Source organism: Lathamus discolor, chromosome 5 (assembly GCF_037157495.1).
Source record: "Lathamus discolor isolate bLatDis1 chromosome 5, bLatDis1.hap1, whole genome shotgun sequence".
In the NCBI taxonomy this organism is placed as follows: domain Eukaryota; kingdom Metazoa; phylum Chordata; class Aves; order Psittaciformes; family Psittacidae; genus Lathamus; species Lathamus discolor.
In genome coordinates, this window is record NC_088888.1 from 66,185,423 (window position 1) to 66,211,040 (window position 25,618).

The following is a 25,618-nucleotide window of genomic DNA, read 5'->3' on the forward strand; positions in this document are numbered from 1 at the left end:
CACAATGACCTGTAACATCATATTATTTTTCTCCAGGCCCCTGAGTGTTGTTTTGTGGGTTTTTTTCACTTTGATTGTAAACATTAAATCACAAATGCATTGAGCATCTCTAACATTTAGGAACTGAAAATTTTTTCTTATTTTTGTCTCCATTATGGAATTGCAGCGGCAATATTTTAAATGAATTGTTACAACAGGGTGGCTAGAACTCCACCGTGTGTGATAACCTTGCTCATTGCCCAATGTAGTTTGAATTTCAGATTCAGTGCTCTGTGAATTGCATATATTTTTCTTTCCCCCGCCGCCCCCCCCCCCCCCCCCCCCCCCCAATGAATTGAGAAGTTATTCTCAATGGTATGTGTAAGTCTTGCTTGAAATCACATTTCTGGTGCTCTCACTCTAAAGTTTATTTTTTTCTGCAGGGATCTATCATTTCTATAGTGTTATAACACAAACCAAATGTTTGCTGAAGTACAATAGAAAGCTCGATTTCTAAGCCATTTGAACACATGTATTCGAAATGTATTAAATACGGGTACATGATGACTGCCGAAGAAGATATTTCTAGATGTGGAGTTTTTTAAAATGAGCTAAAATTGTTTTCTTTTCCAAGAAAAATATATCAGTTTCACTACATTTAGTGTATTCCAAATTCTGTCAACAAGTCATAAGCTGTTAACAGGAAGCTGCTTTCTGTTTTGCTTGCTGCCAAGATTAGGGGTGACATTCCTACCCTCTTGAAATCATGGCAAAACTTCCTCTGACTTCAATAAGAAGAAGATTTCATCCAAAGCAAGAAAATTGTTACCCTTACATTTTCAGAACTGAAAAGAATAAAAAGTCTCCTTCCAATTCACACTTATCTCTGTTTTCAGATATTGCCATGTAAGAATTATTTATCTCGTCATCTTTTTCAATATAAAGGTTATCTTAGTTGGTTTTGATGCCTGAAGACAGGAATCATCTTAAAAAATGTATTTTGCAGCATACAACAAAAAAATAGTTCAGAAAGGCTAAAAGCAAACACACAAAAAAAATCGCTTCTCTTACAATTTTATTAATATGGTTTTGCTATCTTTCTCCACAAAAAAAATTAGTAACTTTTTATTAGACAGAAAATTATGCTTATAAAAGTAGTTCTGTTTGAAGAACGATGTTTGATGGGAGGAGATGGAAGACAGGTTGATTCAGAGATCAGTGAAATCAGTAGTGGAAAAAGCTAGATAGAAAAACTTCTATTGATTGTCATGGGACTTTATGTCACACCCTTTCCCCTGTTAAATGCCATGTAGCAAGGGAAGTTCAAACCCTTCTAACTTTTCTGCAATACCCTTGTTAAGAAGAACAGCAAAATAAATGGTTCATAGGGGTCCCAGCTGAGTTGCATAACATTAAGATACATTTCCAGAAATGCTGGAGTAAGTGTAACCTAGGTGTCAGGCATACACAATGATCTGGTGCACAAGTAGACAGCACCTAACCTTGCAAACACTGTGGGCCTCCCTGATAACTTATTAAAAGAACCAATCACACCAAATTCAGTGAAAGCTGAGTATTGACTATCTATGCAGGGACATAAGGGCCCAGTTTTCCCTATGTGACCTCTGGTATTTGAGAAATCCTTCTTCTAATGGCCAATTGTTTTCAGTTAAAAACTGAAGAATAAAACCAGAGCATCAATTAAAAACTGTGGTCATCAGCTTCTTCTAGGATTAGAATTTTTTACATTCTTCTTTTCACAGATAAGGTCACTAGAGGAGGAAAAGGTGAGCCTAAACACCTTAACTTTCACCTGCCCCCCCCACCCCCCCCCCCAAAAAAAATCCTTCAAAACAAATTTACTGTTAATTTGGTGTAGTTATATTATGATCTCTGTATTGATACTCATACATCAGCTTATATATATTTATCATATCATAGTTATGGTTCAGCTTGCCTCCCTGATGAAATACTTTGAAATACTACTTTGTAATTGCTATTCCAATACTTTGAAATACTACTTTGTAATTGCTATTCCATACTAACTCCCCATGTGGACATCACTACATCGCTTAACTGACTTCACAGCACCAGCAGTGTAAGCACACCAATGCACAACCCCAGGGCAAGTCAGAGCAGGATTCTGTATCATTACACTGACTTAAATGCACCCATCATGTCCCATGGTGCGCAGAGCAATTTACCACAATGAAATATTACTTTGCCTGATGGTACTTTCAAATACTGACCAGACCTACATCAGGTAGAAGTTTTTGTAACTGAGATAACAAAAACCTATTTTGTTATGTAAGCCACTTAATAATTCAGCCTAAAAAAACAAGCAACCCTTCAATTATCCATAAACAATACACGATTTTCATAATTATTATGTATAGTAGATGAACATAATTTAGGAATCAAAGATTCACACGAAATCAACAGGATTTAGGCTCTTGAGTCAGTGCTTTCGAAACAGAATTTCAGCAGGACAGACACTTTCAGAGTCACATTCCTCTGAAACTCGAGTTATTTGTACACCTCAGCACAGCTCATGACTGTAAAAAACTGAGGTTCTGCTGACACCTGCTGATAAATATCTGAACAGCAGAACAGTCTGAACAGTCTTACAATTAGGTACATGGAATAAAAAACAGATATACGAAAACAAGAGTAAAGGTAGAGATCAGGCTTCTTTCTATCTCAGAAAAGTTTCCAGTCATTGCTAAGTCATAATGGTGGAGTAAGGCTGGGGAAAGGACGAAAAGGAAAGGTAAAACCAAAATCTGCTGCTAGATTTTCTGTCCGATCTTCCCTGACAAGGACTATGAAGTCACTTCCTACTGAGTCAAGACACTACTTGCAGTGAGTCATTCTGGACATGCTGAGTAAGCTGAAAGAGATTTGCCAATGACTGGGTGATCAGCACAATTAATATCAGCAGAGACCAGTATCTGTTTTTGAAATGATCGAATTCATGCTAACATGAGAATGCAGTAAGATGACAAAGATTACAGAGAGATTTTCAAACTTTTTTCCCCTCCCAAATACAGGAAGAAATTTGTTTTGCTTACTCACTAGGTTATCCTCAAAATTCAGCAAATCTCATATCTGAACTCTATGGGGTTGATTAGGCCCAAGAAAAAGTAACAATTTAATAGAATTTTACTTGTTGCTATAGCACCAAACAATTAAGATAAGCTTCAAATATTTACTAACCACTTTTAACTTTGTGTTAAGCAAACATACTGAAAAAAGGAGAAGATTGCTACACCTTTCATAATAAGTATTTCTGCTAACAGACAGCACATTGAACACTCCATCTCATTTGTACAGGGGGTGCATGGTCCCTGGTAAGAAAAAAACTGTTTTGGGCAGTGGTTTAAACACTATGTAACCTGCATAACTGCTTTTCTGATAAGAAAATATCAAACAGCGTAGATTTGCTCCTTTTGCTGCTGTTAGTGTGTCTTCCTTCCCTGCCTCCACCTTCAAAGGAGAAATTTACAGTAAAGAGAAAATTCACTTTCTGTCCCTGGTGCTCACCTTTGAAAGAAAATTACTGCTTGTAAAATAAAGGCCCAAAGATCTTATCTTGGACAACCGCGTACTTGGGTTTCTTTGCATATTCCCGCCTCCTCCGTATCCGGGATGAATTGGAAGGTATAGTAATGGATAATTACTGGATTACTGGGTGCTTGCCAACCCATTCAGGAATTACCGTGCCCTGGATTGAAAGGGCTGCTGAAGCCTGAAAACCTCCTGGCGCTCATGTGTGCCGGCTGCAGTCAGGCTGCCCTCTCCCGGCAGGCCGGAATCTCTCCCTGTGCCCAGCACACCCGAGGAGGACTGCTTCAGCATCCTGAAGCTGGTCCACGGGGCCATTATGGAAATGCCCAGGATATGTGGATGTAAGGCTGCTCAGTCACAGCTACTCACAACCCTGACTGAGTTGCTAAACATCAAGAAATTCTTGACAAATGTGAAATGCGTTCATCCTGGACAACATCCTGAGGCTGGAAGTGGTTTTCTTCAGGTAAGCTGCAGCTCTGAATCAGATGCAAGGCCTTTGCTGTGTATGAAGTGAATCTGCAGTTGAGGATGCTCAAAACTCTCAGATACATGTATATATACACTGTTTGTGTGGCACACAGGCAAGCTGAATGCTTCAGAGAGGTATTGAACTAATAATTCTCCCATGGATGCAAATTTCTGTCCACACATGATCTGTGCAGGAAGCTCTAGACAGAAATGCAGCAGCCTTTGCCTGCCATTATTTACCTGAGCAAGTTGCTCAGACAGTTACCAAGCTTTTATCAGCAATGGGCGTGTCAGGGCATTGCCATTAACCACTGGGCTGGTTGCCTGTTTGTGAGTGCCACAATGTACAGTGTAGTGGGCAGCTGTGCTCCTGCCTAGCAAAGGGAGGAGCTTAACAAAAAAACAAGGCAATAAAGGAAAAATGACCAAAGCAGATGGAACAAGAGACAAGAAGCTGTGTAGGTGTTGTTTAGGATGTAAGTGAAGCTGATGAACACAGTTATGTCACTTTGTAATAGTCATCATTCATAATGGTTGGCTGGCTGGCTTATTTCCTCCTATGCACACCAACTGCAGCCTCGCCACAGGATGCCCAATTAGAGATGTCAACTTTTCATTAAGAGTAAGTGAGCAGGTAACTATAAACACTTGTTGCCATTTCTGAAACATTTTACATCATTGTCATTCGGGGCGGTTACTTTATTCACAACTGTGAATGCTCTTTGGGCTCATGGACCTCCTGAATACCATGGCGTGCAAACCTTGTCTCCAGCTGGAGCCATACACACCAGGTACACATGAGTTTACCCTGGATGAGCTGCAGGGAAGTCTCTGCCAAGCTGACAGAACACCTTGACAAGGCTGCTGCTGCAGCTCTGAAGGAAGGACTATTTGGAAGAACGGCAGCTCGGCCACGCTGCTGGGCTAACAACAACCCGTCCTCTGAGTGTTTCCAATGTATGGGGCTACCCTGGGTCACTACCTGGAAGGAAAATCTTGATGGAGGAAAAATGCCTGCAAGTTTTCTAACACTATTGTAAAACAAACACGTGGTGGGTGAGCCCGAGGTCACCCACCCTGAAACACCAGACAGGCCGCGGACCAGAGCCGCTGGCACAGGCAGTGAGCAAGACAAACACCAGCCAGGCTGGTGTGCTGGAGCTTGTCCTTTGCTTTTATGGCGAAGGGGAGATTGGGTAGCGTGCGGAGAAGCGTGTTTGAAATGGAAATGTACTCGAGGTTTGGGTGAGCCTCCAGCAGCCTGAGCCCCCACCCGTGAAACAGCTGCTGTTTTCCCGGCAGTGCACAGCCTGAGCTCCCCGCACACCCTGTTAAGGCAGGGGAGTGAGAGGAGGAATAAGCTGAAAGAATAAAACCCCGTTATTCCTTTCTTTACGCATTTAGCATAGGGAAGACGGAACACGCTCGCCACGTGGCGACAGCGGAACAACCCCGCTGCCGGAGCAGGGCGCGCCGCGCGGGGCGAGCACACACCGAGGCCGGCGCAGACGTCCGCGGCCGGCCCCCTCACCCGGCCCGGCGCCGCCCGCGCGGCTCTGAGGAGCTCGCCGGCGCCGGTGTGGCGGCCCCCTGCAGGCGGCGCTGTGCGGCTCGGCCCGCCGGCAGGGGGCGGGCTGGATGGCGGCTCCGCTCCGCCTGGGCCGCGCTGCGCGTCTGCTGCCGGCTGCCGCTACAGCCCGAGCCCGAGCGCCGAGGTCGTTTCCGCGCATCAATTCGTCCGCCTCATCTTCCTCTTCTTCCCGTCTCCCTCCGCTGCCGCCCGCCATGCAGGCCTTCCAGTACCCCGAGGTGTACCGCGACGAGACCGCCGTGAGTGGGACGCTTGCCGGGGCAGCCCTTCGGCGTGTGGCGGCTGCGGGGCCCGGCCGCGGGACAGCCTCTCTCGCCAGCCCCGTCCGTGCCGCGGTGGGCCGCCTCGGCGGAGGGGTGTTAGTGCTTTCTCGGCTTTCGGGGCTTTGTTCGGCCTCGGCCGCTAAAACCGCAGCGCGCTCTCGTCAAGGGTGTGGGGTTTTTAGCGGCCGTGGGCCGCGGCGGCTGCCGGGCTCTGGGTGGAAGCAGGATTCTTGCCCGTCGTGCCGGTGCCTGCGGGCACGCCTCGCGTGTGCGGGCTCAGCGCCGCCCGGGGCAGGCTGACGGGCCGGGAGCCGGGCCGGGGCCACGGGGTAGCAGTGGGAGCGGGATTCGCGGCCGCGGGGCCGGCGTGCAGATCCCGCCGCTTCAGTACGGCTGCGGACAAGGAAGTCCAGGCCTCAACGAGGGCTGTAGTTGCGTGCAGAGGGGCAGGTAGTCCGTTTTTAAACGGTGGCACAGCTGTACAATAGTTCCATCTCCTTGTGATCCGTAGTAACTTGAGACGCAAGGATTATAGTGGAAGTTTGGCTGAAAGGGGTTCAGTTGTCTTTGCCTTCTGCAAAGGGTTGAGTACAGGAATTATTTACAGAACTAACATTACTTTTAAACCAAAATGTTTGCCAACAGGAGCCAATACTAGAAAAACCTGAAGTATTTGCTTTTGTAGCTGACTGAAAGGCTGAACAATGCAACTTCTAACGGCAGGTGTCTGGTCTTATTTTGTGCATTGGAGGAAGGAAGTAGATAAATTCAATCATGTGGATTAGTCTTTTGTGTTTTGTTATTTTTTGTTTGTTTGTTTGTTTTTAGTTTATGTATGTACTTTACTCATATGTTTGTGAGTAGCAGTAGTAGGCAGGGCATATTTTGAGTGCATCCAGTAATCAGGTTTTGTGATTTGACTTGGACACTGGATTTGGAGGAGGTTGGGGTTGTTTTGGGAGGGGGTGTTTTTATTCTTATTATTACTTTATTAGTCTTATATTGTACAAGGAATTTATATTCATGTTCTGTATTTCCCTGATGCTCTGTGTGTTTTCTGAGGACAAGTCTGCTGCCATGGTGCCATCAAAGGATGGTAATATTAACAGCTCATGTGCAAGCAAGGTGTTGCTTTTCTCTTTCTTTGCTTCTTAGCGCTATCTGCTTTTATGAAATTCCAAAATACCCTTCATCTTAATGGCTGTCATTCCTTGATGAATAGCATCTGTGCATATCTTTTTTAAAAGTACTGTCTTTTATAAATTCAGGTGTTGGATTATCATGGCTGTAAAATAAGTGACCCATACTGCTGGCTTGAAGATCCTGACAGTGAACAGACAAAGGTAACCTTTCTTTGTATGGGAGTAGCTGTCTCTACATGGTTCTCTTTTATAGACTAGGTGCATGCGTACTGTATTTTTCAAGGACCTGCCAGGGCTTTTTGGAGCCAACAATAATGCCACTATTTTGTACCTTTGTGTTAGTGGGGGAAAGACTAAAACATTTGGTATCACCTAGATAAAAGAATCTGGAAAACTTAAGGCCTTGTTTTGGCCTTGGATCCATTTTTCTTGGACAATATGAATGCTCAAGATGATGTCATCACACTGAAGGGAACCACTGATTTTAGAGTGCTTTATCCACTGTCCTAAGTGCATCTAAATTTGTCATAATAAATAATAAATGCCATAATTGCCATAATAAAAAGGGTAGAAAGGAAACTCCTTTGGCTTGCTTTCTTCTTACAGTGACAGTGTATGAATCTTTTATTTCCTTATCCCTTTTTAAAAAACAGACAAATCCATTTTTCTCCTGAAGTTAGGCTTTGTTAGTGTTTCTTATTGCAGATGTTGCAGTGTTTTTCAGCCTGCAGTCTGGTATAGCTAGCCTGTGCTGCTGGAACTGGTCTTTTACTGAGAGATAATCCTGAAAAAGAACAAGTGTGACTGTGATCCAGTTCCTCTGATAGTCAAGGCACAGGGCATTACAGGGGTGATGGCCAGAAAGTGGTAGGTGACAGTGTGGAAGGGGTTTCCTCTGTAATGGCTAATAACTTTGTGATAACTAGTTCCAGATCTAAACCACTGGTGTGTATCTAGTATGTGTTACAGTGTCAGAAAGATGATGGAGGGCAGGATCTCTGTTTAAAAATATTCTGCAGGGTGGCTTTCCATTAGTGAGATTTCTTCTAGATTCTCTCATCTATGTGCTTACATAATACAACTTGATGAACTAAAGGGTGGTCAAATAGAACTTACTGTCTGTACAGTTAGGATCCAATTGCCTTCTTACAAATCTATCAGCATATGTAAAGACTCATGTGGATTAAGAAGGTCCATTTGAGAACAGGGCTTATTGAAAAACTCTAGCACTGACATTAACAATTTTCATGGTTTAAGCCCAGCTGATAACTTGGAACCATGCAGCAGCTAGCTCACTCCCCCACTTCTTTCTCCCCCCCCTCCCCCGCTCCCGAAGGGGTGGGGAGGAGAATTGAAAGAATGTAACTACCATGGGTTGAGATAAGAACAGTCCAGTAACTAAGGTATAACACAAATCACTACTGCTACCACCAATAATAATAATGATAAGGGAAATAAGGGGAGAGAATATAACCACTCACCACCCGCTGACTGATACCCAGCCCAACCCGAGCAGTGGTGTAGCCCTTCCGGGTAACTGCCCCCAGTTTATATACTGGGCATGACGTGCTGTGGTATGGAATACCCCTTTGGCTAGTCTGGTTCAGGTGTCCTGTCTCTGCTTCCTCCCTACTTCCCCTCCTCCCTGGCAGAGCATGAGACTCAGAAAGTCCTTTGTCAGAGTAAACATTACTGAGCAGCAACTAAAAACATCAGTGTTATCGGCACTGTTCCCAGGCCGAAAGTCAAAAACACAGCGCTGCACCAGCAACTAAGAAAGAGAAAAATGACTGCTACTGCTGAACCCAGGACAGTATCCACTCCTTATTCCATACCCTTCACGTCATGCTCAGATGCCACATTTTTCAATATACCATCACTCATTTCATACATATATATATATACACACACACTGTGAGAGATATCATTCCTTAGTGCAGGGACCGATCCCTGTAAAGCTGCTGAGTTCATCTGGTCCATGATGTCGGGCTCCATCTCTTGTAACAGTCTTTCAGAGCAGGAGAGAGAGTACGATACAGTCAGTCTGCCAGGCCTCCCTGTATTTGTGCTTCAGCCATCGTCCTCTATACCAGAAAAAATGACTGCTACTGCTGAACCTAGGACAACATTGAAAATTAGATACTCGGAAAGTTGGGAGTATTTTGATTTTTTGATTTTGGCATCCTTAAGAAACAACATACATACAATAGTCTGTGCCAGATTCAGAGGAAAGTATGTGTGGGGAGATATGGTTATGTCTTTCTTTCAGAGGCCTTAGAAATATCTATTGAAGTGGTTTACAGGATCCTATGGAAGAGTTAGGATTGAGAAAATGCCAAGGCCTGACAGTGTTTAATTTTCTTATGACACTGAACAGGTTGGGTGAGAACAGTTGGAGAGAGGTGAATCTCATTCTCCAGAGGTTGTAGCTTATACAGGAAGCAAAATAAGGAATGGAGGATTATAACATCTTCCTAAAAATGCAGCAATCAAGACACAAGATGTCATGTTGGTGGAATGAAAATATTGTTGAATCTTACTTGCCTACACTCTAAAAACACATGCCTTGGCAGAATTTTGCAGTGCAGTAGTAGTATGATGCAAAGAGTAGAGGGAGTTCTTGTGTATGTCATATTTTTCCAAAATTCCAGGAGTTAATGAACAAAGGGAAATAAAGCATTTTGCTTTTTCATAGAAGAGGCCAAAAAAAAAGTAAAAATCTTGAAGTCCTAAATTCCTTTCATCTGCTTTATTATCCACTCCTTTGTGCTCTGCAGCAGAGGTTGCTGATGGCCACTCTTGCTAACTTTTCTTAATAGTTTTATCTCCCAAGTTCTTGAAATAGTTTGCAGAACTCCTGCAGAATAGCCATTCTGCACCTACCAGATCAAAAATAACCAGACGCTAGTGTAGAGGCAGTTGAATGACTGTGCAGCCTTCACAGAGAATTTGGAGCATCCTCTGTAGGCTTTTCAAGCCTTCATGTCACTGACCTTGAGACTTGTGTCCTTCCCATTCTTCCTCCAAGTTGCTTTCTCTCTTTATGCAGTCCTTAATATCCTAAACCTCCGTTTATTTTGGAGAAAAGTCAAAATATCCTGTGTAAGTTTCCAGCAACAGGTTGGGTTGACTTAGAGGGACTTTTCAACTTCTTGGTTCATTTTTACACTTTGTGGGAAATAAGCAATTTTTTAGACCATAGCAGTCTTTCACCTAGACCCTTATTCTGTCCTTTCTTCTGCTAGCAAATTCTGTCCTGGTTCAATGCTTACAATCAATCAAGAGATGTAGATTTCTACAGGTAAAATAAGAATCTGTATAGGCTTATGAAGTTACACAGTTACTGTTAGCCCTATAGCCTGGGTGGCATCTGTTTAGCTCAGCATGGTGGATGGAGTTCATTACTCTGAAAATTTCTGCTGACACCTGTTCCTGTAGAGCAATATTTCAATTATGTATTGCGTTTTGAACATAAGTACAACCTTGTACTTAAAAGTGTAAGAACAACGGAGTTTCCAAACTGGGCTGGATTCTTCTCGGTGGAACTCTCTCAAAAAACTGTAATTCCTACCTCCTTTTTCAGATAGCAGCATCATTCTCTTTTACAAATAGTCTTCGAATCTTTGGTGCGTGCTAAGGGGAAAGGGGAAAACTAGATTAAGTTTCTGTAGAAGCAGAATTACTACTGATTCAGCTGTGAGTGCGGTAGTTAGTATGTAAGCATGCTGTTGTGCATTCTTACCATGTTTGTAAAGAAAAGTTTGTGTCACCTCTTTGAATGAAATGAAAGTAATAAAAGCAGATGTGCTAAGATGTGGCCCTGCAGTTAAAAGTGAGTAGCACACAGCTGCAGTATGCCTTCGCAGCAATGTTACTGTTTCAATTGCGCTGTTGATACATGAAAGAGATGTGTGCCAGTTTCTGTCCAGTAAATGCAACTGGAAAGTGCTTTTGCCCATTCAGTGCAATGGATGGTTTTATACATGTTTTTTAAAGACATCTTTGCTCTGAAAATGTCACAACAATTTGAGTAGTTTATTTGCGTAGCATGTGCTGCTCAGATTTTTGTGTATGTGGTCTTTAAAATTTGCATTTCCATTTGGAGAAAACAAACTCAGATACACATAATTCTTGGGTAGAGTTTGTTAAGTTCTTTCATCATCTGATGGTGGGGTGGGGGGTGTGTGTGAAGGCTGCATGTCAGTTTTTACTTACCACTGGGTTGTGCTGTGCTGCCATGCTGGGTGTTAAAGCTGTCTATGCCGCTATGATCCTCAAATGGAGAACAGAAGCAAAAATTTGCTTTTCTTTGGCAATGCATTCACCTTTTCCCTTTTTCTTAAGGTGTCATTTCCTGACTTGATTCTTGCTGATGTGTAAAGTCTAATTTTGAATAAAGGTCCAAAAGACATCATTGTTAGCTTTCTGAATCTGTTAATTTTCAGTGCTATAGTGCTTGCTTTCTTATGTCATCCTTGAGTGTTGCCTTGTGTGTAGCCAAACCATGTGTTGTTAAACTAGTATGTTTCAGCACTTAGCCCAGTGCTCTTAGAGCATTACTAATTCTGCACTCACGTGTTTAAAGTTTATCAGTTTCTGTATGCTTTGCTAGGCATGAACAAACACATCTCAGGTGGAGACTGACTATAATTAATGCACTTTCACCCTTACCTTTTGGCCTAACAAGGCTCTGAAAACACAGCTTGGCATGTAGTGCAGCTCTTGGCTATGCACTGCTGAATCAGCAAGGCAAATGGGAGGGAGAGTGTCTCTCTACTTGCCCCATGTGCTCACTTCTTAGCATGTGACATGTCTGTAAAATGCTGCTGAAGGGATTTATGTTGTATTCTTTCCTCTTTTCACCTGAAGAATTAGTAAACGAGTTAACATTCATAGCAATTGGTGAATGTACGCCAGGCACTCTGTACAGCAGCTGGCTTTTCTGAAGAGCTGTCAAACACAAATATGGAATATGGATTGTAGCCCTGCTGTTTCTCTGAGTCATGCCCTGCAGTGCAGTTCACTGTTGTCGTTTGTAGTTGTCCTGTGTTCATATGCTTGTTGTGTGACGGATTTATGACAGGTAGAAACAATAGCATCTTTCAGAGCAACTGGGAAAGAGACCTGTGTAAGCAAGAGATGAGTGGACAGCGTTTAAGGCTGGAGGAAAGAGGCTGGGGTGCAAGAGTGATACTGCAGCCATCATTGTGATATCTGGCAGTGAATCAACCACTTACACTGTGTCCTATCCTTCCTGCTCTGTGTTAGAGACTGAAGAGCCTGCATGTCTGCTTCTTAGTAGCTGTGGTTGCCCTTAAGACACTTAGGTATTAATTTTATGTTAATGTACTGTGCTATAAATAGAAATGGTCTAACACCAACTGAATGCCATTTTTTTCTGTGCATGCCATGGGAGTGGCAGCCTATACAAAAAGCTGGAGTAGTAATGTTTTTGGCCACTGTCCTTATGTGTTTGTGACTCAGAGAAAGAAATCAGACTCCTCAAAGTTATCTTCTCCAAGATTAGGTACTCTTGCCTTTTGTAACTAAGAACTGATCTATGGACAGTGCTTTGACCTTTCCAGGAAATACTGTCTGGGACTAATCCTCTGTATTATGTTAATAGGATGAACAGATGGTGCACATAATGTTTTGTATCATCTTTCAGCCCTTTCCGACTCTTGAAATAGTAATGCTGTCTGTGGGCAAAAGGGACTCTCTTCTTTATATTTCTTAAGCTATTGTAGAGTGTTGGAGTGATGTATATTTGTGATGAAGTAAGGGAAGATGGGGAAGATGGTATCTCAAGGGTATATACTGTAGCTTTTTTATGCCATTTAGGTAAATATAAAGACAGTTTTTAAAAGCATGAGGCTTGGGTGTTTTTTTGTGGGTTTTTTTTTTTTACTCTTTTTTAAGAGTAATGGCAGGAATCTGGGCTGTTTTGGGCCAGAACATTGGCTTCCTCAGTGCATGCCATGGAGAGAAGTTATTCAGGATATAAGATCAGTCTTATTACAGTATTGTGACATAATCATAGAATAATTAGGATTGGAAGGGGCCTCAAGATCATCTAGTTCCAACCCCCCTGCCATGGGCAGGGACACCTCACACTAAACCATGTCACCCATGGCTCTGTCCAACCTGGCCTTGGACACCGCCAGGGATGGAGCATTCACGACTTCCATGGGCAGCCCATTCCAGTGCCTCATCACCCTTACAGTAAAGAACTTCTTCCTTATATCCAATCTAAACTTCCCCTGTTTAAGCGTTAACCTGTTACCCCTTGTCCTGTCACTACAGTCCCTAACGGGGACTTCCTCCCCAGCATCCCGTAATGTAAATGTATAAGAATCTTCAGGTGTAACATTCTATACAACCTGTATGGGGGGAAGATGTCTGTGACGCATTGCTTCAGAAAATGGGGTTTCCTTTGGGAAACATGTTTCTGCTTGAGTTCATGTCTCTTTTGGGGGGATTGTTTCCTTTCAGGCATTTGTGGAGGCTCAGAACAAGCTTACAGTACCCTTTCTCGAGCAGTGTCCTGTCAGAGGGCTGTTCAAAGAACGAATGACTGAACTCTACGATTATCCTAAGTACAGTTGCCACTTCAAGAAAGGAAAAAGGTATGTGAGGAATGTCTTTGTAGGTGATGATGAATGTGAAGCAAGTCAAAAGCAACTACTAGTAACAAAGCAAATTATAAATTGTATTAATTCCTTTATAGTTGGGAAGTAGGAAAAGTAAGCCATTGTTAATATATATGGTTGCATGATGCAGAGCACAAGGTGTTTGACTGTCTCCAGTTCCCAATCATATTATCTTCTTGGGGTTTTTTGTTGTCTTTTCATAGGAATTTTTGTGAGTTTATCAAAACTCAGACAACTTTGTAGAGTGACTTTTTTAAAAGTAAAACTTTTAGGAGTTCCTTTCAGGGGTTGTCACTCTCAGTATAGTTAAAGGCACCTCATGCTGAAAACAGCACAAGTCTGTCATGTGCATATTGTTCTGAATATTCGCTAAAACACTGCTCTTACTTTGGTTGTACTTTGAGCAGCTGGTAGGATTTTTGTTTAGTCATACCCAGTGGGATTCTCTCATGAAAAACTTATCCTGTACCTGAAGAGGATAGGGGAAGAATCATTTGGAGAACTTAAGGCAAGTGATGCAAAAAGATCTGTCTTCTAAGAAATAAACAAACCTTCCTATATTCCAATATCTAGCCTATTTGTTTTAATGTTGTGGTTAGACAAAGCTTCTGTGGGTTACCCAAGGTCTGGAGACTGAAGCTGCTACTCAGTTTTGTGACCTCTTTCAGAAACACTAACAATATCCTAGAGGAAGGGAGTAAAAGGATTAAACTGCTGGTTAACTTAGTAACATCTAAAGACTGTTTTGGCAGTTGAAAAAGAGATAGTGTTATAACTAGCCATTCTTAAATCATGTGAAACACAAATTGTCTTTTGTGGTATTTTCAATTTCTTTCATCTTTGTTGAGTGGACACCCAAGCATATCTGGTATGTTTTCACTGTCATCCGTAGGAAAGAGCAGAAGATGTCTCATTGCCTTAAGATTTCTGCACATATACTGGGGAAAATCTGCTACTCTTTAGTTATCTGTCCTATGCTGTGAGGAAGATGTGGGTACTTGTTATTAAGGGAGGAAAAGTCTGTACTGAGTGGGTTTTTGTGAAAGTACACTGTGAGGAGTGAACCCAAGCTGATACTGGTTTGTCACTGGTGTAGCATGTCAGTGTGAGGTTTAAGCCCAGAAGCTATGGAGGTATTTAGGGCAGTGCTGCATCCGGAGAAGGCTTTTCTGAGCGAATTAGGCCAATAATATTTTGTATGTGATGCTCATGCAAATGTAGCTATGCTGAATCAGGCCTGGTCAGTGACTGCTCTGGATTCTTGGACCCATTCTCCATGTACAGTACAAACATGCCTGCGTGTGGTTATCTTCAATGCTGTTAAAATTTGATGTTGCAGAAGTGTTCATGGCAGTGATGAATATAGTCTCCACTAGAGATAAGGCTTAATTTGATGCAACACACTGTCCTCCGGGAAGAACATTTATACCAGGAGTTTAATGTGCTTTAGCTTATGACAGTTTACTTTGATTTTAATAGATGTCATCTTAGGGTTTTTTTTAGTATTACTCTTGTTTGTTGACACATGCTAAACTTAAATCACAGGGGTTTAAAAATTGTGTGCTATGGTGTTTGAGGTGATCAAGAAGGATCTACCAAGTTAAGTAAGACTTAGTAAGGGGCAGGGAGAGGAACTTTTCTATTTGAAGAACTGTCTAAACTTCCTGTGACACTTAGAAATTCTTAAATTTAGTTTCTTCAATGTTCTGCTGAAGAATAGATGCTAAAGACAGTGTCTGAAACGCTGTTTTGTAGAACCTCCAGAAGCGAAGAGTGCTCCGGGAGGTGGTGTGTCTGTCACATTTTTTGACCTTTGCTTCCAAGCTTATTGTCCAGTATTTCAGAGGTGGAATTGGCTAGAAAATGTATGGTCAGGTGGAAAACTATGTATCTTCTACTCCTCTGAATCTTTCAATTTTGTCACTCATTGAACATTATTGTTAGTATTTGAACATATTACTAGTTCAGATTGTTAGTCAGGCATTTGTGAGTGTAGTTTCCCCTTCTGGGTTTACCAGGTTCCCAGAATTGTATCCAAATATTGCACAGTCTTAGGGAATATGTAAACTTATATGTAGGTTTGAACATTACTCCATAAATTTCCTTGTTCCTCCAGGTGAAGCTGCTGTTTGATTTGTTAAGTCATGGGTTTGTGTAGTAAAACTCAGAAGTCTTATGAAAGAAGGAAAGTGTAATACATATGAATTACATAGAGATATTTATTTCTTTGAGCTCTGTACTGTCTTACGATGTGAAGAGTATCCCTCACTAAAGAGAATTCTGTAATTCTCTGCTTCTGCAGCTTTTTCAAAACATACAGTTTTAGGGACAGTGGGAAATACAGATGAAAATTTCAGTTGTTTCATTTAAGCATCTGTCTGGCACTGGATGCAGATTGAAGGTAGCTGTATGAATAACAGAGCTTAGAACAGGGAATGGGAACCTGTAGCAATACTTGTAACAGATAAATGATAAGGCTGACAGAGCTGTTCAACAGTGATTTATGCAGAGTTTATAGTATACTTGGCTTTGTTTGAAATGAACTGTGTCAAATGCAGCTTTTGTTTTTAAAAGATGTTTTGAATGTATCCTACAGTCTCTACTGTACAATCTGTATCACTGGGATGAGATTCCTCTCATTTTTAGAGGCCTAGAAATTGGTGTCTGGGCTTCCTCTAAACTAAGGGGGCAAAAAAAAAGAGGATGGTTAAATCCCTGTTGGCCCCAGAGGAAACTGGGATTCCTACCCTGCCTTGAAGCTTGTGTTTGCCTTATGTATTTGTCTGTCTTTTTGTTTGTTTGTTTTCCACTTTGTGACAATCTCATACAAGTTTTTCATGCTCGTCTAGCTGAAAATCTGAGTTCTCCTACTTATTTTTACCTCTTGTGTTCTATTAGGTATTTCCACTTCTACAATACAGGACTGCAGAACCAGCGAGTTTTATATGTACAAGATTCCTTGGATGCTGATGCCAAAGTTTTTCTTGATCCAAATAAGCTTTCTGATGATGGCACTGTAGCATTACGAGGTCAGTGAGATGGAAGTTCCTGCTAAGTCTAGGTCTTTAGCAGAAGTTGGCATGAGGATTTGTATAGTGTTTCAGAAGAATATAAGTCTACATTGTATTCACAGTTAACTTTGTTTAGTTTCTCAACATCTTTTTTTACAATTTTGTAGCAAGTTTCCACTGAAATATGAACAATATGGCCGTCCATAGCAAGGAAAAAAAGCATATGTATTTATATTGACTAATTTTTGTAAAATTGTATTTTGCATCTTTAACACAAGCCAGTAAGTTAGAGACTGTGGAGGAATGTAACATTAACTTTTATGAGAATCACAAAATTAGTTGTGTTTACTTTGTTGCTTTTAACTTGAGTTAGCTGCCCATTTTCCCACTCCCTGTTGGGTTATTGTAGAAGGAAGAGTCTTGGACCTAGAAGCCTTTAAAACTGTTCAAGACCAGCTAATAAAAATAAAGGGCAGAATCAGAAATAGTGGATGCGTCTCTAAGTGTGATCTTCTGTATTTCTAAAAAGCTTATGACAAAGTTTCTTTCTGAATGCACTTAGAGAACCAACAGCTATGGAACAGGAGGAGGAAACTCCTGATGTTGATACATAGTTGATTTAAAGGCAGAGACAGGAACAGCTGATCAGCTGTCAAAGTAGAAATCATAAGTAGAGTTCTGTCAGGGGCTATGCTAGTACTCGCACTGTTCACTATGTTCATATTTCTTAGAAAAAGGAGTGAGCAGTGAGGCAGCAGTGTTGGGGAAGATACAGAGTTATTCCAGGTGAAAGCTGAAGAATGAAACGCTGCAAGATGTTCGCAATAGCAAATGGGCAATAAATTAAGAAGTAAAAGTCTCTGTGCAGATAAATTAAGTGAAGCACAGGGACAAGCAATCCAAATCTCATTTGCAGAGGAATGGATGGAATGGACTTTGAACTGACCATGACCACTTGGGAGCAATTCTTATTCTGTAATAGTTCCATGAAAATGTCAGCCTGGTTATCGGTAGCAGCCAAACAAGCACATCAAGTATCAGAAATTATTAAGAAGGAAATAGAGAATGAAACAGAAAACACAATTACATTAGCAACCCAGAGATTTATAGAGTAGCACTGAATACTAAATATAGTTCCAGTCCCCTCAGCTCAAAAGGGGCTCTGAAATACAGTTCAGAGGAGGGCAGTAGGAACAATCGAGGGTATGGAGCAAAGGTCAGAGACAACTGAGTGTGCCTGGATCAATCAGCTTGGAAAAGGGACAATTTACGAGCTATATAATAAGAGGTCTATGGAATAATTTGTGTCATGCAGTAGCATGGAGAGAGAGCTAAAAGGGGTTGGTTAATCATCCTTTTTCTATTACAAAAATTAGGGGATATCAAATTAAGGCAGTGGAGTGGAGTCCAGAGCAAATAAAAGAAGGTGATGGTTCATGCCACAAGTAGATTTGTAGAACCCTTTACCAATGGACATTGGTGGTGCAAAAAACTGGGTTTAAAGGCAAGGTCAAGGAAGAGGGAAGCACTAAGGATTATTAACCAGCTACTTCATGGAAATGAAGTCTCCCAAGCTAAACTCAGTCAGAGGTTGCAAGAATGAGGAAAATAGTATATGTGCTTGCATTGTTCTTACTCTTGTAAGCATCTCCTTGTGGTTACTCCTGGGGACTGCTAGGTGGAATCTTGGTTCTGAATCAGAATGGCCACTTTTGTGTTCTTATGGGAGAGTGTATGTTAGGAAGGCACAATGGTGCCTCTCAAACCTACGACTTCTATGAAATGCATCTTGTTTGTGTGGTTTTTCAGTAGTTTGAGGTCTGTACAGGCCTATGATAATTTAATCTCCTCACTTGATTTGCAAGAGTGAGTTTGCTACTTATCAGCTATGCTGGAAGCTCCTGAGTTTTTTTCAGAATCATGTTTTCCTCAGTTTGGATAGAGCAACAGATATATCAAAGTTTTTAGCAAAGCATACTGGGGATTAATCCATTTGCATCCAGTGGCAAATTTTTCCAGTTACTTCAGTTTTGATGGTTTCTGCAGGGTCTAGTTTTCAGTGACTCCAATATTGAAGTGTTATTTGCTATATTTCAGGATGCATTGCTTGCATCTCAATTTGTTGACTTCTTTGCTACTGTTTCTCTCCTGAAATTTCACTTCAAGTTCTCTGTGTGCATTTTCAGTCTCCGCTTCTCCTCCAGACTCAGGGAAGGAGAAGTTATTATTACTCAAATCATAATTCATTTGTTGGGGATAAGTGATATGTGCATGCTTTCCAAGTATGCATGCCTGGACTCATATCTGTGAACAACTCGAAATCCACAGAGACTAGAAAAGTGCTGTGAATCCCAAGTGATAGCAGGTACAATTGCTTGCACTATCTTTTAGAGAACATACCCTCTTCTCTCAGTGTTCACTGAACACAGTTCTTTTAACTATTTCCTAATTTCACCTCTCTTTTGTTGGGATTTGGCTAGTGTGTAGTAAATAATAATAAGTTGTGTGGCAAAATAACAAACACTTTCTTGAAAATATTGATCCCTTTTGCTGCTTATTACTTTATTTTGCTTGACTCCAATTTCCTAGGTTATGCATTCAGTGAAGATGGTGAATACTTTGCATATGGCCTGAGTTCTAGTGGCTCTGATTGGGTTACTATCAAGTTTATGAAAGTAGAAGGTCCTGAGGATCTTCCTGACACATTGGAGAGAGTTAAATTCAGTTGCATGGCATGGACTCATGATGGAAAAGGCATGTTCTATAACTGCTATCCAAAACAAGATGGGAAAAGCGATGGTAAGTATGGCTGTACTGATTGCATGCTTTGGGGAAGCAAAGTTACCTTTTCAGTAAATTGGTGTAACAAACAATTAGCTCTATGAGATTATATTGAAATAACTAGCTGTAGTATTTTATACAATTAATTATCATATTACGTCTTGTATGACCAAAACCTATGCTGAGTTAGTGTGAGTATCCTCTTGTCTGTCTGTCCCTGTCTTTCTCTTAAAAGTTTGCTGCTTCTTTTCTGTTTCTCTGCAATGATTTATTTGGCTTTCATACAAAGTGTATGAAAAGCTGGAATTTGACGTCTGGTGACAGCTTGCTTAGATCTCCTTATTCATTTTTGTGGGGTAGGTTAAGTGGCTTGGGAGATAGACCAGATATACCCCAGCAATCTGGGGCATAAGGTTTTTGTTAGCAGCCAGAATAATTCATCTGTGGTTCACAGCACAGCAACAGAAAATGTTTATGCTAGCAAAATTCAAGGAGCAGCGCAAAAGGTGGAATAAATTGCTGAGGAGTGTTAGTAGGGAAGGAATTTAGCAGCTCTTACTATAAGGCAGGGCTACTGATAAGTTTCTTTTGGAGCTGTGCTCTTTATTAAACCTTGGAGAGAGCTTTTGCTTTTGTCGCCTGTCATTTTACCAGACTTGCAAGTTTTTTACTTTTAATTATGTTTGTAGTTCAGAAGGTGAAGTCTTGGGACAAAAGCGGCAACAACAGCAACAAAATAATCACGTAGCACCTCATGCAGTGCTTTAAAAGACTTCTTTTGTTTTGTTTTCAGCAAATGGAAATATGAAGGTTTCTAGGAATCTTACTTAGCAATAAATCTCCCTCAGTTGCCCAGGGTGAAATGGGACCAAAAACAGCATTAGAGGGTGGCAGGGACTGTTGTTTTTCTTTGCTTGGTGAGTATTTATAGAAAGAAGATCTTGATGTGGTAAATCTATAAATTCAAAGAATGTATTGTCAGCAATAAAAGGAAAGGGTAACAGTTTTGCAGCATGGTTTGATGTTATGTTTTGTCTTGTAAGGAGGTGTTTGTTTTGACGTGAATGTTTGTAGACTGAAGCAATGCTAGTTCTCTCTGCTAAATTATTCTTTTATATGCAAAGGAATACAGAATTTTCTAAGGGTTTTATTTGGTTGTTGGATTTCCTTAAGAACTAATTGGTTTAAATATCTTCATTTCACTAGGTACTGAGACCTCCACTAATCTGCACCAAAAGCTGCATTATCACGTGTTAGGAACTAACCAGTCAGAAGATATCCTATGTGCTGAATTTCCTGATGAGCCAAAATGGATGGGTGGAGCTGAGGTATGGTGAACACCCTGAAGCTTGTCATCGTTATATTAATTTTTTCAGTTTCTAACACTGATAGTAGCTACAAATCAGAAAACATTTTGTCAAACACTTTTCATTAGTGTTGCAGAGTTGATCACTGAGCTAAGAATCATTGACTAAGAATTACTGAAAATAAGATTGTCTAGTTTGCTTTACATTGGTGTTCAAGCTTATAATGACACAATCGCATACCCTTTTTCTTCACTGAGGACACTTCACTGATACACATTCCAGGACACAGAAGGATCATTTGATGGACAATGTGTCACTGTTCTTGTTTCTCCTTAGTCAGTGTTGAGCCGCAGCCTTCAGTCTCTGCGCAAAAAGCTTATTCCAATAATCAGCATGTCTAGATATTCCTTGCCATGTATTTATTTTATTCAGATTTATTTTTGTGATGTCTTTCCTGAAAATGAAATGCATCTATTCTGCTTACTTGAAGAATGGAGGCATGCAAGTTAAAAACTGTTAATACTGTGTGCTTTACAGTAGAGACTTTACAGAGACTTTACAGTTTTCCCTACAGCAAGTTTTATCAACACAAATACAGTGTGGACTGTGTTACTGGAACTGAAACAGGTGACTGCTAGAATTGATTTCTTAAGCTTATTTTGTTGAGCTAGTACCATCTTATGCAAAGTCCCAGGGAACAATGATAGGTAATCTTGCTTTGTGCTTTCCATGAATGATTCAGAAGACCCTAAGTTTTGTAATTAATGTGTGTTTTATTATTTGTATTAGATTTAACAGTGCTTGATTGGAGGCACTGTTTTAAGTGTTGTTGGAATGTAGTGGTGATCATTGTGTTTATCAGGGAGCTGATGTGTTTTTTGCAGTGGATAAAAACCTGTTGTAATTCTTCCTACTCTCCTAGCTACTGTGTTTAATCAGTACATTTTGTTTCCCTATAGGGTCTCTTTTGGTTTGATGCTTTTGATGAAAATGAAATGATTTTGCCCTGATTTGGTGTGTTCATTTTATAGAACTACTTTTCCCTATGTCATCAAATGTGACACTTTTCAACACGTTAACCTATGAATATGGTGGGGGTTTCTTTTCTGTGGGCTGCCAGAAAAGTTCTTTCAAAGAATTTGAACAGTGGGATTCAAAATGAGAGAGTGAGTGAGAATGTGAAAGGCTCCTCAGCAAGGTGACCACACTGAGCTTTCTTTATACAAATCAGACTTACCTGTAGGTTCTGTGAATAAAGAGAGCCTTTTTTACATAATCTCATTGAATCGTGAAACTTACCTTTAACAACTGTCCTGAATAGCAGTGTAAACTTGCAAATAGGGCTTTGGGATTATTATTATTTTTTTTTTACTGTTTAAAACTAATCAGTTCTGTTGAATTTAACTGGCAATAAAATAGAATTTGGAAGTAGTTATCCTTATTTTTCCCTAGTTCCATAAATAAATGGGTTTCCTGTTTGTAACAGATGTCTTGTAGTGATGTATCCACTGATTCATATGAGTGATGCTTATTATTACTGCTTTGCAGTGTCATGAGCTAAACTACACATGTTGTTATGAAGGCAAATTCAGTTCTGTGGGGGAAGGCTGTTGTAGTCTGATTCATTAGACTATACATCTTTTTAGGATAGTGAAAATTTGCAGTCTCAGATGCCATTAAATCCCATGAAAATGTTATCTTCTGTATTGGGTGTAGAGGTACCTTTCTCTTACAAATAGCAAAACCACCTCTGAGATAATAGCATACTAACAGAGCCTTTTCTTATCTAAGTTGAAGGAGCATCTCAAGATCAGAAATAACAGAAATGACTATGGGAAGGACCATGGAAGAGAATTCGTAGTACAGTGCCTGCAGAGAGTAGCAAAGAGTTTGCCTGTCCGAGGTGCCCAGAAGCAGCCTGCATCTCCTGGCTCTTCTATTGTGAAAGAAAAGCTTGAGGCCAGCCTTAAATGTAAAAGAAGTATCTTTTTATCTGATATTAAATCTCTCGTTGAAATTTTGTCATTAATAAGAATATATAGCTCTTACATTAAATGCTCAAAAGATCTTTGAGGTGGTAAGAAGGGACTGATAGTAGTAACTTTTGCAGTAGGATAAAAAAATAATAGAATCTAGCACAGCTACCAGTTCTGAAGCCACTGGAATTGAAACAGCCCTGTAAGTATTGGGAAAGTGGGGAGGATGTTGAATAGAGAAACACCCCACTACTCTGGGTGCTTGTTTAATAAATTTATATGGCTGCTTGTGACTCTTTTCTTGACATCTAAGAGGCATAAACTTCCAGAGATGCTGATATTTAAGAAGAAATGCTAATTTAAGGAGGCGTGGTAAAGCAGAGATTCACCTTGGTAAATAAACAGAGCTTATCTAAGTGAAAGTACTTTAAAACAGCTAATAATCTGGGGTTGTGCTGTAAGCTTCAGCTGTAAAATGTGGCTCTGTCATCCTTATACTAATGAAAAATGGATTTTAATGGTCAGGAAGAAACATATTCTGCAATTAAAAACCCCAGAACACAACAATGCAATTGCAAAATGTGGTTTCATTCTTGTGCAGTAAGTAAAAAAATCTTCTTTTAGCTTATTCTAAGCTTATTTTAGCTTAGTTTTATGGTCAGTTTTATCTATCTGAGAAAGTGGAACACCACAAAGTAATGGGGGAAATTAAGATGTCACTAGTAAAAATTAAATTATTGTGCTGAATATTATTACTTGGTGCTAATATGCTGCCACAGATTTTAAAATACAGCTTTGTGCAGCTCAACATTTTATGAAAGTCTGCTTTCATGCATTCCTGTCAGATTAATAAATGTTTTTATTCTACAGAGCTTTGATAGGCCAGATATTTAGATACATTTGGTTATGTTTTACACAAGCTCCAGTGAAGACAGATTATGGTGAAGAACGGTCTAGCTGAAACTACCAAGTCTTTCTCTGTAGTGGGGACAGCTTGATCTTCTGTATTTGGATTTAAAGCAGAATTTGCAGGTCTTGCAACTGTCGGGTTGAAGGACAAATATATTGCTTACAAGTGAAAAACACCTGATAAGGTACTTCTTTTGCAGACTTCAACAAAAATAATACTGCCCTGATAATTAAAACTGAGTAATCTCAAGTGCGTTGTAGGGAGTTGTTGTGGTATATATTTTCAATTGAGAGAAGAAACTAGGTCCCTGATTAGGACAAAAAAGGGTTGTGTAAAATCTTATCAACTTAGTATGTTTACAAGACAACATGCAGTTTTTTTGCCTCATTACACATTAAACACCAGCCCTTAGTATGCTTGATTCAAAATCTGTGGTGCTGAGAATGGTGTTGGCATAGAAATACAGATGCATTCCAACTCCTCACTTGGGTGGATTGCTTCTGAGGGAAAGACAAAATCTGTTTATTGTTAGTCGGATGTATAAGTTTTAAAAAAGAGGGTATCAAATCTTTTCATTACTCTAGAAAAAGCATATGTGTTTCTGGTACAGATTCTGGGCTAGTGGGGGAGCTGTGAAGAGCAGAGGCAGAGTTTATTTGAATAACATCCCAGTAGAGGGCAGTCTGGTATGAAGATTTTTGAAACCTTGGCAATGTTACAGCTCCTCGCAGCAAAGAGCTTCCCGTGCTTCTCTGTTTAAGTGGCATGTTCTTTTTCTTCTCCAGACTCGCAGAGCATCTCTCTTTCACAGCCAGAGTGTTACTCTCAAAGTTAAACAAAAGGTTATGTAAGAGCCTTTCACAGTTGGTAGTGTTGAAAGTCTCTATGGTACCAGCAGGAAAGTAAATTGTAAAGAAAGGAGGGGGTGAGGAAGGCCCTCCCACCCTCCCATCTCAGTTCTGCCAGCAGTAAACCAAGTACAATTTCTCATATTGTCTAAGAAACACAGTGCACAGTCTCTGAATTGACTTTTTTAAATGTTTAGAGCTGTCAGTTAACATCAATGGATTTCAACTATGGAGGTGGTCTTGCAAATGAAATTCAGAGCCCAGAGGAGTAAGCTGTGCCAGATGTGTGCAGGCTATAGTGTGCTTTTACTGAAGGAGTGTGGAAGTGCAGCATCCACAGGGGAAGAGCAAGCAGCATGAAGGGGAAGGGCTCAGAACATTGTCAGTTTGCTTGGGTGAGACTTGCTGCTGGATAAAATGGGTCTGTGGGTATTTTTCTAAAGCCTTACACTGCCTTTGTCAAGGCTGAATCTGGAATAGAAGCCCATTATGAATATCTTCCTACAGCCATGGAATAGGTCTGGAGAATTTTAGAGTTTTGCTATTAAGAAACAGGCAGGCAATCTTTCTGGCTGAGCATTAGGCTGTGGAAGCTATGTAATCTCTTAAATAGCCATGTTCCTGATGTTGTGGTAGTTTCATTGCACTTGAAAGCAAGCTGAAAGCCACAGGAAAAGTCACAGGTGATGTTTGTCACCTCAGAATATAATTCTGTTGGACCTGATGCTGAAGTTGTGTATTCCTGTAATCACCCATCATTAGGGCTGCTGAAATCTGGTTTACTAAATCAGTATGATGCAATTAGGAAAAAAAAAATGAAGCATTTGCAGCCTTAAAGTACCAGTTTCGGGGGGGGGGAGGGGCAGAAAGGGGGTGCTTGGGTTGTGCAGACAGTCGCAAGAAGTCGCTTAGTGACAGGAAGTTTTTGCCCCAGTTGTCATCATGTTAAAAGGCCAGAAGACTGCTAGAACATTAAAATGTGAAGCTTCGATTCTGTCTCTGGTTTTTAGTGAGCTTTGATTTTTTTAAATTTTTTTTTCATGTGATTCATTTGCTCCATTTCATTGGAAGTGTATTAGATAGCAGTGACAGCTGCCTTGTTCCATATGCAAAGGTCACTAG

At 40.7% G+C, this 25,618-nt stretch overlaps 1 protein-coding gene across 2 annotated transcripts in view; it reads left to right on the top strand.

Moving 5' to 3' along the window:
- The first annotated feature begins 5,621 nt into the window (after nt 1–5,621).
- The window catches only part of PREP (prolyl endopeptidase), a 94,697-nt gene continuing 74,700 nt past the window's right edge, over nt 5,622–25,618 (top strand). Inside the window, exons 1-6 of one of the 2 annotated variants that reach the window (XR_010613161.1) lie at nt 5,622–5,847; nt 7,140–7,214; nt 13,506–13,639; nt 16,562–16,692; nt 19,264–19,473; nt 20,662–20,783. Coding sequence is in view for 1 of the 2 variants with exons in the window: in XM_065681144.1 (XP_065537216.1) it covers nt 5,656–5,847; nt 7,140–7,214; nt 13,506–13,639; nt 16,562–16,692; nt 19,264–19,473; nt 20,662–20,783 (864 nt within the window). In the remaining variant the exon portion in view is untranslated. The remainder of the gene's footprint in view (nt 5,848–7,139; nt 7,215–13,505; nt 13,640–16,561; nt 16,693–19,263; nt 19,474–20,661; nt 20,784–25,618) is intronic. The other variant, XM_065681144.1, reaches the window with a different exon arrangement.